The sequence below is a fragment of the Rhizopus delemar genome, genomic scaffold, assembly GCF_000149305.1.
Source record: "Rhizopus delemar RA 99-880 supercont3.8 genomic scaffold, whole genome shotgun sequence".
NCBI classification, from domain to species: Eukaryota; Fungi; Mucoromycota; class Mucoromycetes; order Mucorales; family Rhizopodaceae; genus Rhizopus; species Rhizopus delemar.
The window spans coordinates 1310789-1323244 of record NW_027137834.1 but is presented as its reverse complement, the minus strand read 5'-3'; the positions used below and the strand labels follow the sequence as shown (position 1 = coordinate 1323244).

General features: G+C 35.5%; 6 protein-coding genes across 6 annotated transcripts; 3 read left to right on the top strand and 3 right to left on the bottom strand.

The window, feature by feature from the left end:
- Positions 1–370: 370 nt before the first annotated feature.
- RO3G_10704 (uncharacterized protein) lies at positions 371–1033 on the bottom strand (the record flags this gene model as incomplete). Its single annotated transcript, XM_067665289.1, has 1 exon — positions 371–1033. One exon carries the CDS (start codon positions 1031–1033, stop codon positions 371–373), a length of 663 nt encoding a protein of 220 aa, XP_067521390.1.
- Positions 1034–4214: 3181 nt separating this feature from the next.
- RO3G_10703 (60S ribosomal protein uL13) lies at positions 4215–4562 on the top strand (the record flags this gene model as incomplete). The annotated part of the gene is made up of 1 exon (XM_067665288.1): positions 4215–4562. The coding sequence occupies one exon, from the start codon at positions 4215–4217 to the stop codon at positions 4560–4562; it is 348 nt and encodes a 115-aa protein (XP_067521389.1).
- Positions 4563–5511: 949 nt separating this feature from the next.
- RO3G_10702 (uncharacterized protein) lies at positions 5512–6371 on the bottom strand (the record flags this gene model as incomplete). Its single annotated transcript, XM_067665287.1, has 4 exons — positions 5512–5657; positions 5705–6133; positions 6189–6221; positions 6284–6371. 4 exons carry the CDS (start codon positions 6369–6371, stop codon positions 5512–5514), a joined length of 696 nt encoding a protein of 231 aa, XP_067521388.1.
- A 1003-nt stretch (positions 6372–7374) lies between these two features.
- Positions 7375–8670, bottom strand: RO3G_10701 (uncharacterized protein; the record flags this gene model as incomplete). The annotated part of the gene is made up of 3 exons (XM_067665286.1): positions 7375–7489; positions 7542–8051; positions 8105–8670. 3 exons carry the CDS (start codon positions 8668–8670, stop codon positions 7375–7377), a joined length of 1191 nt encoding a protein of 396 aa, XP_067521387.1.
- A 1657-nt stretch (positions 8671–10327) lies between these two features.
- On the top strand, positions 10328–11170 carry RO3G_10700 (uncharacterized protein; the record flags this gene model as incomplete). The annotated part of the gene is made up of 3 exons (XM_067665285.1): positions 10328–10526; positions 10579–10650; positions 10698–11170. The coding sequence occupies 3 exons, from the start codon at positions 10328–10330 to the stop codon at positions 11168–11170; spliced, it is 744 nt and encodes a 247-aa protein (XP_067521386.1).
- Positions 11171–11599: 429 nt separating this feature from the next.
- RO3G_10699 (60S ribosomal protein uL22) lies at positions 11600–12312 on the top strand (the record flags this gene model as incomplete). The annotated part of the gene is made up of 4 exons (XM_067665284.1): positions 11600–11639; positions 11694–11728; positions 11775–12008; positions 12061–12312. The coding sequence occupies 4 exons, from the start codon at positions 11600–11602 to the stop codon at positions 12310–12312; spliced, it is 561 nt and encodes a 186-aa protein (XP_067521385.1).
- Positions 12313–12456: the final 144 nt, after the last annotated feature.

The window sequence follows — 12456 nt, the reverse complement described above, 5'->3', positions numbered from 1 at the left end:
TACAAGAGTAAAATAAGTCGCGCAGCTCATGGTAGAGTAAAATAAGCCTAGTCAAAAGGAACATCCATGAGCAAATGAAATTACAGGAATAGCACAAGTCCCAAGGAAAGTTCATCGATAAATCGTTGTTAATGATGCTTTCACGCTGATGTCAGCCATTCAGAGCGCACTTGGGTTCAGGAAAATAGTAAAATAAAGCTGACAATACTTCACTATAAATATATATATATATTTTTATAATTCAAGTTCTTTATTTATAAAATGACAACTTTAAAGTCACACATCGAGGAAAGATGGAACTTGAATATGAAGTTGTAGAATGCGTAAAATTAATTATGCTTGATGGGAAGTGCTATAATATTAGGAATGACTAGTTTGGTTGGTGATCGCCTAAAAGTACGGATATTTGTGAGAGACATTTTTTGATTACTATGTCAATCTGAAAAGAGACGTTGTGAATGATATATTGGCAATAGAAAACCAACGTATTCCGCATGATTGTAGCCAAGGTGACAATGAAAGGAGTATGAAGAACAGATCGATAATGAAAAGGAGATTGTAAGCTATGCATCATTTGAAAAATATCGTCTGAGGCAAAATTAAAGGTAGGAGAGAGGTAGTTGAGTACCATTGTCCAAGTAATCTTCTTTTGTGGACAGTAAACGAGGAAATGGGGCATTGTATCCTCTTTTTCACGACATAAACGACTAATGGAACTAGCGATTGCTTGGATACGATAAAGAAAGGCTGTATGTGGTATCTTCTGACATAGTACTTGATACCATAATGAGCGAGCTTGTAAGAGCATAGATATTGACCAGAACCAGGATAAGGATGTGGAAGCAATAGAAGGAAGTACAGTAGTAAACTTAGAATGAGTGAAGTTTCGATAGGAGCGAGGTGTAAATTGAAGCCAAGAAGATGGTTGTTGAGATTGTTTAGCCAAAAGGTCTTCTGTATTGTTGAGCATATCTGGTTGAATGTTTGTAGTAATGAACCGCCATAAATAGGGTTGCAATTGAATAGTCCTCATTTCAGGGATTTGTCTTTTAAGTCGACGACATAATTGGGATTTTATGACATACTCATTTTCAACTTGGAATCGTAATCGACGCAAGAGAGGATCTACACAAAAAAAAATTGGTAGTTAAGAAGTTGGGATGACGATTTATCCGGTGTTCACTAGAGATGGATACGAACAGATAACGTATGGGCAATTGTAGAACTAATTGAAGTGGCATCTGGGGAAAATCCGGCTCAAAATGGAAATGATCAAAAGTTTTGTAATAAAAATGTATGATAGAGTTGAAGTGATTCAATTTATGTTTTCTGAATTCAGAGACAAAGAAGGATAACATAGGAGAGTCTTGTCATTCGGAGATGAGTGTCATATGATAAAGAAGGAAAGGCCGTACTAACAATGAGCGTGAGGAGGAGTCAAACAATTGGCGAAGGTGCCTAACTTGTAGTACCAAATGTTGGGTTTCAGAAGATAGAAGACCCACTCCTTCTTGGGAAAACGGTAAACAGAATTGATTGAAAGAAACTAGAGGGTCTTTATGAAGCCAAATAAAATTGTAGATGATGGATTTCAAAACACAAAGATAAGATTATGTAGGTTGCTGCAACCTTAAGTGGCAACAAGTCTTCGTCATGATCAACGTATTAACAATTGTGGCCCGATCCCACAATGAGACTTGTCTTGTGGAATACAGTCTGACTTGATCCCTAACGGAGGCTATGATTTTATTCTGGATAAAATTTCTTTGAGACGACATATACACCATGTAGTAGCCTAAATACTGGAAAGGCACAAGAGATCTGTTAGAATAGTAGGTAAATATATTGTGCTGATGAAGAAATTTTGATCAATTGTCATCTGAGTGACCATTGAGAGAAAGGCTTCAGTTTTGGACCGATTGAATTTCGCATTGAAATCAGCCAAGTATTGTTTGAGATGATATTGTAATTGATGCTAATCATCCTAACTTTAGAAGACCACGCAAATGTCATCGGTATAGGCAAGAGTTTTAATGTGTTGGTCAATACTATTATTTTAGTATGACCATGTTTGATGATCTTGAATCTTGATGATCTTACCTATGTAGAAAAAGAGATCTTTACTGTTGAAGTGAACGAGATGGGAGCAAAAAGTAGGGCATAATTTCAAACACCATTACCCAAGGGCTTGTTGATTATATGAATAAGTTCAGTAGTGATAATGTAGCCGATGTTGGAAAGTAGCTTTTGATAACTGAAGAATGGGGAAAATATTATGATATTGAGAAGTATCACGATTTTGACCAGATTCATTATTGTATTTATTAACCCGTACGTTTATACGAATCCAAAAACTTAAAGAAAAGCAGATTGAAGCATGGTATAATGCCAGTGTTTGGTCAATAACTGATAAGATTGACGACATAAAGATTGCACTGCAAGTTTTTCATTTATTTTTTTAAAAAAAACTTATTATGATGATTCAATCATAATAATAATAACATCCTATGTTAGAGGAGAGGCTTTAACGTTTACTAATGGTATCGGAAAAAATCAAAATGGATTAATAGGGTCAATGTCAGATATTTCGAGAGTTGCTATTAGAGCAAAATATGATTTGATTGTTCGAGAAACAAAATCCAGCCATGAAGCCATAAATGAATATGACGTTGGAGAAATAAGAATCAAGCTATATAGCGCAAATTCAATAATTAAGGCAGGCGTTAAATTACGGAGCTCGATCTAGGATATGATTGATCGACTTATAACCATCAGTGATAACGATTTTTACAGCATTAAAATGTTTGGTATTCAGCATTCGAGCTTGTCAATGTCGAGATTTGTAGCCGATAGATCAATCCGATATTTTACAAGGGGATAATCAAGTTTGCCAAAATTTCAATTTCGGTTGATGAGACTTTGTTAAGCAGGTGCATTTTTCGTTCATAGCGCCTGTCTGGGCACTATAACAAAATGCATTGCAAGTAAAACAAGCGGTTTCGCATAGAGGTCGTAACAAAAAAAAGGAACTAGAAATGATAGTAACTAGTTGCAAACTTGCTTACAAGAAAAGGAAGAAGAGATTATGCCAATCACATCCACGTCTTCTGAATACCCAATTGATTCTAAAAAAAGAAAGCTTAACAATTGAGTCTAATTTATTCAATCATTCGTTTTACCCACTATGCTTATTTTATACTCATCTTCCTTAAACAAAATATCAATAAAGTATTCATAAAAGAAATCCTGATAAAGCAAACAGCACAAGACACTGTTAAAGTCTTTTTAGATCTCTTATTAAACTTATAATTAAAATATAAGAAAAACAGAATTGTGTATTTACTTTTCTGGATCTGTCAAACTTACATTTATATATAATTTTTATAAGAGTAGTATTTATAGATGTTATTTGTTACTGATCCATCTCTATGCCAACAAATTGATTTTAAAAATGAATAACAGTAAAGCAATGAAATAGCAATGATTGAATACACATATGTTTCATGTTAATAAGTATATTATGCTTTGTAAAAAGTAATACATAGGTAAAAGAATCGCTTGATTAACATGTGGGTCTTATCGCTCATGCTCAAATTAACATTGTTGCATCAATGAAAATAAAACGCTATCAAGTAGTGAAAGTCTGCTAATGATTTCCTGTAAATCCGCCAACAAAATTTTAAATTTCGCGATTGATAGAGGACAATTGTGGCTTGTTAAGTTGTGTTTCCATACCTAAATGTGTGGCTTAGCAAATCAGACAGGACTGACGAAAAAAAGAGCACTTGAAGTACACTGACTGAACGAATCCTCTCCCTCCTCTCTTTTCCTTTTTAAACATGTCTACTTTTGAAAAGGTAATCAACTTGAGAAAACAAGCCGTGTATTGATATTCATGTAAACTAGGTTGTTGTCATTGACGGTAAAGGTCATCTTCTCGGTCGTCTTGCTTCCATCATCGCCAAGCAAGCTCTTAATGGTCAAAAAGTCGTTGTTGTTCGCTGTGAAGAATTAAACGTTTCCGGTGAATTCTTTCGTAACAAATGTATGTCCAAACCATTTTTTTTAAAAAAATGACCAGACGAGTAACGATTTTTTTTTCTGGAATAGTAAAGTACCACGCTTACCTTAACAAGCGTTGTCTTGTCAACCCCACTCGCGGCCCCTTCCACTTCCGTGCTCCTTCTCGTATTTTGTACAAGGCCATCCGTGGTATGGTCCCTCACAAGACCGCTCGTGGTGCTGCTGCCTTGGACCGCATCAAGCTCTTTGAAGGTGTCCCTGCTCCCTATGACCGTGTTAAGCGTATGGTTGTTCCCGATGCTCTTCGTGTCCTCCGTCTTAAGCCTGGACGCAAGTACACCACCATCGGCCGTATCTCTCACGAAGTCGGCTGGAAGTACCAAGACATTGTTGCCAAGCTTGAAGAAAAGCGCAAGGCCAAGTCTGCTGCTTATTATCAACGCAAGGTCGCTCTTGCTGCTATTCAAAAGAAGGCTGTTGAATCCAAAGCTGATTCTATCAAGGACATCAACACCTCTATTGCTGCCCTCGGTTACTAAAAAGTTTTTGTGTACAAGATAATAAAACAGGAGAGAAAAGACAACAAAAAAGAATACAATCATTCACGTTTATTCATAAGTGAGAAGGGGGGGGTATATAGCTCAATTTCCTGTAGCAGAAGGACGTCTCATTTTGACTTTATTTAATTGGGAATCCACTTCATCCAACATTTCTTCCAATTCATTAATACGTCTTCGAGGTTTTGACACTCTCCTTGAATGCTCTCCTGACTTTAGAAGGGAGTGAGTTGTGTATTTTTGGTTGACATGACAACTTACTTTTTTGACCAAGTGAGATGAATCGCTCTCATCGTCTGTCTGTCTCAAGAAATCGTAGGGTTGCCGAGAGTCGTCACTTAATCTTGTGATAAAAGACATGTCATCGTCATCGTCGTCTTCAAAGCATGGTAGAGGTGAAGGAGGGGTTGTGGTTGATTTCATGATAGAAGAATCAGAAGAGGGATGGTATTCTCGCTGTAATAATAATAAATCTGGTTGATGAACCATGGGTGGTGAATCATAAATGCTAACTAAAAGCGTTAAAGCTGCAAACTAGTTATAACATGCTGCATTAAACCTTTTCTTTTCATCCAAATCTTTTCCGTCTGCTTTCAGCATTTGTTCCATTGTATGTCTTAATATTTGTATTTGACGTTGTGAAAGTTTAAGATCGTTTTTTAGCTTACTGATCTCTTCATTCTTACACTGTAATTGGTTGTTGTATGCATAATGCTCTTCTATTGCCTGCTGCTTTATGCTCTTTATTATAAAGTTAATCACTTTTACAGAAAGCATGTGCTTTTCACTTACTATTAGCTTTTGCTTCAACTCATTTGAATTGTCTTGAACATTTCCTGATCTACAGCTGATGTTTATATATGAAAGCAAACGATGAAAAAGAACAAACACTTACTGTAATTCTTCAATTGTTCTTCTTAATTGTTCATTTTCAAGCTAATTGTTGTGTTTTAGTTAAAAGAAAGATACTTTTACGATTAAAAACCTTTTCTTGTTCGTAATCTGCTTTAATTCGATCTTTTTCTTCGGTCACTTCATCTGATAAAATATAGAAATAATCCAAATCCTTTGCAATGGCTGCCAATATACATTAGAACAAAGAAATTCTCTTGATTTAAATCTACCTTCTTTCTGTCCTTGAAGTGAACGAGAAAATGCCTTTTCTTTTTCTAATTCTTCTTCGAGTGAGCGTATAGCTGTCAACAAGTCACCATTCGTTTTACTGCAGGAACAGGTATTCGTTGGCTCATCTATCTTTGGTGGTGGCTCATCTATCTTTGGGTTGTCTGTAAGTTTAGACGAGCTTTTTTTATTGGATAAAGAAGCGCTACTTGCACTTTTGCTTAATCTTAAACGAGCAGGCGAGGGTTGTCTTAGACGAATGTTTTTAGGTGACTTTGATGATGGTTCAGAATTACTTCCTGATGAAGTAGCTGTATATTCTGATCGAATGGATTGATTGCTTTTACTTTGTTTAAGCCGAGAAGGTATCTTGGATTCTAATGATTTTCGATGGCTGTTGACTTGTAATGTGGAACTCCTTTTTTGGTATTCTGTTATCGTAATATTAGTCATATGGAATGAATCGCTTTTTATTGAGCTTTTTACCGCCACTGTTGTTGCTATTACCATTATTGCAGTCTACATGGGATGAGTGAATAATGATGAAATGATACATTTTCCCCCTTGTGCTCTTTCTATACCTGTTTTAATGATCGACTCAGGTACAATGAATTGATTGGTTGTCGTCATTCGTTTCAATTGTTGTTGCTGTTTTTGACTATCTGCCATTATATGTAAAGAAGCAGAACTTGCTCTGTGCTTTAATGAACCACTGTAATCAAAATATGTCAATGTACTTGTACAACAAATATAAATATTTTGGTACCTTAAATGTTTCATTTGTCTTTCATTTTCAATGACGTTATTAAAAGGGCTGAGAGTCTGTTTATTTTTTTTATCTATAAAAGAGAGTTGGTTCATTGTTATCATTTGTAAGTAAAAGAAAGAAACCTGTAGCTTTGTTTTGTTTTGCTAAGCCAAATTTTTGCCAAAATCTCGGGGATGAGGAAGACATGAGAATAAGAAAAAAGTGTAGGAGAAAGAAAAAAAGAGAGAGAGACAGCCCCCTTTGCGATTCTTTTAAGAGTTGGACGATTTGTACTACATGTAATTTCCTGTTATTTTCTTTTTTATACATAAAAAGGGTCTCTCTCTTTACATTTTGTAACAAGTCTACCCCTTTTATTCTGCTCCTTTTCAATTCCACTCCTTCTGACACAATTTTGCTAAAAAGGAAGCTTTCCTTAATAAGGCAGCCAATTCTAGAGTTTTGGATACCCTTATTATATAAAGAGGGCTTTACTAAATATAAAAAAGCAAAAAAGTATTTGTATCACCATGCATGCGCATATTAATTGAAGAGTACATGTAAACAATTTTATGTGCATTCATCACATTTCTTTATATATAAAAGTAGTCTCTTTTCCAAAGCAAAAATAAAGGCAATGAAAAATATAAAAGACGCGTTAAATGCTATTTACGCGTTTTGTTATTAAACCAAATTTTTGTATTTTTTATATACGTTGAGAGGGTATAAAAGCAAAATAAGATGCCTTTAATATTCTAATCACATCTATTCTCTCTCTTGTCAATCTCTTGTATCTTTCTTTTTGTTTTTTAATCCAGAAGGATCTTTACGAACGGGTATCTTTATCCCTTGTCTTGCAAAACATATCGATAAAGGAGAAGCCTCTAATACACTCTTTAGATGACTTATTCAACACATGTCAGTTTACTTACGAACAACACCAGGGTATTTCTTAGCCGTGTAGACTGTAAATGGATCTGAATAAACTGACTTGATGACTTGAGACAATGCTTCTGTATTCACATTATGTGTATAAGGCCTACACATCAACGATTAAATAAATAAAAAAACAAAGGGTCAATCATACTTACGACCCTACATCAACCAGCGAAAATTTTAAACGAAAGGTTCCTTCTGTTCTTAGACTGATATCATGAAAGATGAAGAAAATACCAAGTTTATCATCTAAATCATACAACTTGTTGGCCGAAACAACCGATGATCCAACCAAGTTCTTTAATCGACTTGTCCTTGGGTTTTTGCTGTCATCTGATGAAGAAAAGACGACGACTTGAGACACAGGAACAGAGTTACCCATTTTAGAATTATTGCTTGTTGAAGTGGCTGGTTCACCTGTTAATAAGCAAGAATCACACAAGACGACCAGAAAAGTAACATCAAATGCTCTACAAAGTGATAAGTGAATAAATTCATTAAAGTACATTATTATTTCATACTCGGGATCAATATCATGGCCTTCTCTGTCTGTCACAAATAGTTGAAGGATAGGTGCAGGCACAATAGGTCTTCTGTCTTTATCACCAAATCCACACATTCTTGCACGGGCAGGCTGTTGAACGATTTTTAAATCATAAACTAACCTATTAGAAAAAGCAGGTTAGCTGAGAGAAACAGCAGGTTGAGTTGGATCTACCTCTCTCTTTGGCTAATTTCAGCATTGGAAGGTTTATGAAATTTATCCAATTTATGCTGTGCATGAGGAGAAGGCTCTTTGGATGACCGATCAGATCCATTATTCGCTTTAGCAAGATTGATAAGCTCACTAAAAATATCTTGTTCTTGTCTCGGCTGAGTATAAAAGGTAGGCAAGGGACCAAAGTTTGACATGAGCCCATTGGGATCTTGGTCATTCAACAACAAGTTTTCTTGGGTATTGTTATTGTTGTTGTACCCAAACGGGTTCGTACTACTGCTGCCTGTAAAACCTGTCGCAGGTGGTCGCTCTGACAATAATGGTTGTGGTTCCAAAAATGGTTGCTTATGAAACAATGACTGATCTAGCATAGATGAAGTATGCAAATCGATCGGTTCATGAAAGTGTGTTGAATGACCTGAATAGAATGGATTAAAATCTAATTGGTAAGAAGCTGTCATTTGTGGATGAAAGTCTAGCTCCGATGTAGGAAGTTGCAATTGATCTTCTTGTTCACTGGGTTGTGGTATATAATAATTATCCAAGTCTTCATTTATATTGTTCATGTTGTATTATAGAAGATCAATAGCATAACTGGTGTCGCACAGAGAACAAAAAAGTTGTGTTATTTTTTTTTCTTTTTATACAAAAGAGAGAAAGAGAGGGAAAAAAGAAAAAAAAAAAAAAAAAAAAGAAAAAGAAAATATTTTTGAACTATAAAAAAATATTTTTAATGGGTTTTTTGAATTGTGCTACTGGTTTATAATAATCTTTGACTAACAAAAAGCATAAACACGTAATTATAATTCCTCTTTTTAACTAGTGAAATTCTTTCAAGAAACTTTTCATTTTACAGATATATTGTTTTATCGTTATTTTATCGTAATTTGTCCTTTTTGTTGAGTTTTTATTCTATTCTTATTATTCTTGTCTATTTATGAAATAAGTAGGGTTGATGCTGCTTTGTTCTCAATATGTCATAACATCTCCGATAGAACAATACGCACAAAGTATACATTTATCCTTCAGATATAAAGAATGAAAGATAAAACTATACAAGCAGTAGATTAAAGCATTTTTATTTTTTTTTTATTTTTTTACTGGTTGGTTCCATAACCAATAAAAAAAATTAGCCAATTTACTATTTTCAAAAAAAAGGGGAGAAAAAGAGAAAGAAAAGGAAAAAAAAAAAAAAAGAAAGCTAAAGATTTAAATACAAAAAAAAGGGGGGGAAAGCGAACACGGAACAAACTAAATCAAGTAAAGCATTGTTTTTATAGTACTTTGTTCGGAACAACACAAACTTAGACATGAACATCTCTTTAATGAAAATAAGGATCGGTTGTCATGTATTAGCGTATCACAGCGGACCTCGGTTACCAAGTTGTTGGTTCATCCAATCGTATTTTTGTGGCTTCGGCCGATAAAATGAAGGTATTTATTTGGTAAGGAACAAGAACCTATCGAAAGCTTTCGATGATGGAAAAAGGATGACTGAGAAAAAAAAAAAACTTGAATGGAAAAATAATTAGTTCTTTTAAGATAAGCATTGTATGTCATTGGTGGAAACAAAGATAGATTTCCTCTCCGTACAAAAATGGAAAAACAAGCTGGAAAAATTTATTTTTTCTAGAATAAACTATCAGCGTTTTTCCGAATCAGGTAATAAGCCATTGTAAGATTTATTAAAAATGCTTGACCCATCCTCCATTTGTCTCGGCAAAACGAAAAAGAACTTGAAAACATTTGCTATCCCTCTTTCTTTTACATCAAAAGATTTTTTAACCGTAAAATTTTTTTTTTTTTCCAAATTCAAATTAAAGCTTTCATAAAAGAAAGAAAATATACAATTTTTTTAAAAATTGCATAAGCTCATGTTTTGTGATAAATAAAAGGAAAGAAAAGGACCAAAAAAAAATCTGATAAGAATCACAAATGAGTTATAAATTTACAAGCTAAATCAGTCACAGATGATTGGATAATTGAATGCATCTGATAAAATATTTATCATCCGCAGTCAAATTTTTTATCAGATTTTTTCAAAAATCTGATAATTTTTTTTTTTCATCTCTTTTACTCATGGCATCTCGTACAATCACATCTTGTTTGAAATTAAAACTTTTTAAAAAGAACAACTCTATATTAAATAATAGAACGAGTATTTTTCCTGGTTCACAAGCATTTTTACGACAAGCGACAACAAGCTCCATCTTTTTGGACACGATGGTTTCAAGGCCAAATCACTTTCAATTGTTTGATAAACAATCCCAAAAGCAAGATGTTTTTTTGGTCAACTTTACTTCTCCAGAAGGCAAGAGACTTTTTAGAGGTGCCATGATTCAAGGACAAGCAGAATCATTTTTCAAGCTTGTCGGCAACTTTTCTTCACAGTCTTCTCTTACGCAAGGTGGAGTCAGTTCTCGTAAGTAACAAGATGACAAGAAGGCTTCTTATTCAATCTTTTGTTGTATTAGTTGCCATGGTATTGAACGCACTTGAAATTGATCCAAAAAGGATTTGGAAAGGCAATTGGCGTTGGTTTTCATGTATGTAGCATAAAAGTCAATTGATGGGTTCATAACCGTCTTTATAGCTGAACAAATGACAACATGCTCATCCGCAGAGTCTGTGGGGGAACAAGGTATTCCCTTTGATGAATTCACTTGCCTGGCTCAACACTACTGCCGTGTAGAACCTTATCGTGTACAAGGATATCAAGACTTTCTTTCTCATCTTGAATCAGTCACTTCCAACACAACGAACCAAATCGTCGTTCACTACTCTCGATCGGCCCTGGGTCAACCAGACCATGTGGCTCAGTTCAGTCCTATTGGCGGCTATAATAAAAATGAAGATCAGGTGTTGATCATGGACGTCGCTCGTGGTAAATACCCAAGTGTATGGGTCAAGACAAAGGATCTTTACCATGCCATGATGGTGAAAAGCAGAGAAGAAGCTGGACGTAGTCGTGGTTATTTCATCTTGAGTAATAAGGATGAAAAGAGTACCCGTGCTGCTGTCAAGTTGAAATGCAAAGACTGTACTCGTCAATGTCATTCAAAATAATCCATTTTGTCCTATAGAATATTTCCCCCTTTTTTCATCCCTCTCATTTCATTGCTTGTATTATACTCTCTGCATTCTTTAATAAAACTAAAAAATATAAATTCCGAACCGAACCTGGTCTATCCGGAGATTGCTTGTAAAAATCACACCGGACAAATTGAAAAAAAAAAGGACTATGTGGGGGGTAGGGACCACTTGGGGGGGGAGTCAACGAGGCAACTTTCATGAACAAACAGACGATCGGGTTCAATCTTCCTCTCTCTTGCGTATTTATAAAGTAATGTATCATGATAATAAAAACAGATGAAAAAGGACAAGAGGGATGGGATGGATGGAAAGGATGGATGTGGGACGATATGAAAAAAAAAAGCGACAAGAAGAATGTGTGAGATTAACTCCATTCATTAGACTTGAGCCCAATACATAAATATGGTCAGATACGCTGCTACACCCTCCAACGCCGCCAAGGGTAAATATAAAAGATCAAAACGAGATATCGGACGATACTGACATGTTGTGATAGCTGCCAAGTCCAGAGGTTCTTACCTCCGTGTTCACGTATGTCAAAAAGTTTTTTTTTTTTTTTAGGGCTAACATCTTGTAGTTCAAAAACACCCACGAAGTTGCTGCTGCCATTCAAGGCATGAAGTTGAGCAAGGCCTATGCTTACCTCAACAACGTCAAGGAACACAAGCAATGTATTCCTTTCCGTAAATTCAACGGTGGTGTCGGTCGTACCGCTCAAGCCAAGGAATTCGGTACCACTCAAGGTCGTTGGCCCGTCAAGTCTGTCAAGTTCATCCTTGACCTCTTGAAGAACGCTGAAAGCAATGCCGAGGTAAATAAGACCAAAAGAGTATGAAGTGCGGATATTGACAGCTGTCTATTAGGCTAAAGGTTTGAATGTTGAAGAACTCGCTATCTCCAGCGTCATTGTCAACCAAGCTCCCAAGCACCGTCGTCGTACCTACCGTGCTCACGGTAGAATCAACCCTTTCATGTCTTCTCCTTCTCACATTGAAGTCATCCTTACCGAAAAGGAAGAAGTCGTTCCTCGTGCTACTGATAAGAAGGTTGTCAAACTCAACGCTCGTCAATTGGCTCGTAACGCTCGTCTTTTGGCTGGCAAGACCCGTGCTTAAGCATCCTTTTTTTTTTTAAAAAAAAAAATAAAAAGCCAAGTTTTTTTCCAGACTGTATAAAATATAAATTGGGACAAGTGAACATGAAGGATCATTCACTTTGAGGATGACAAGAAAGGGGGGGGTAAACCCGTCTCTTGAATA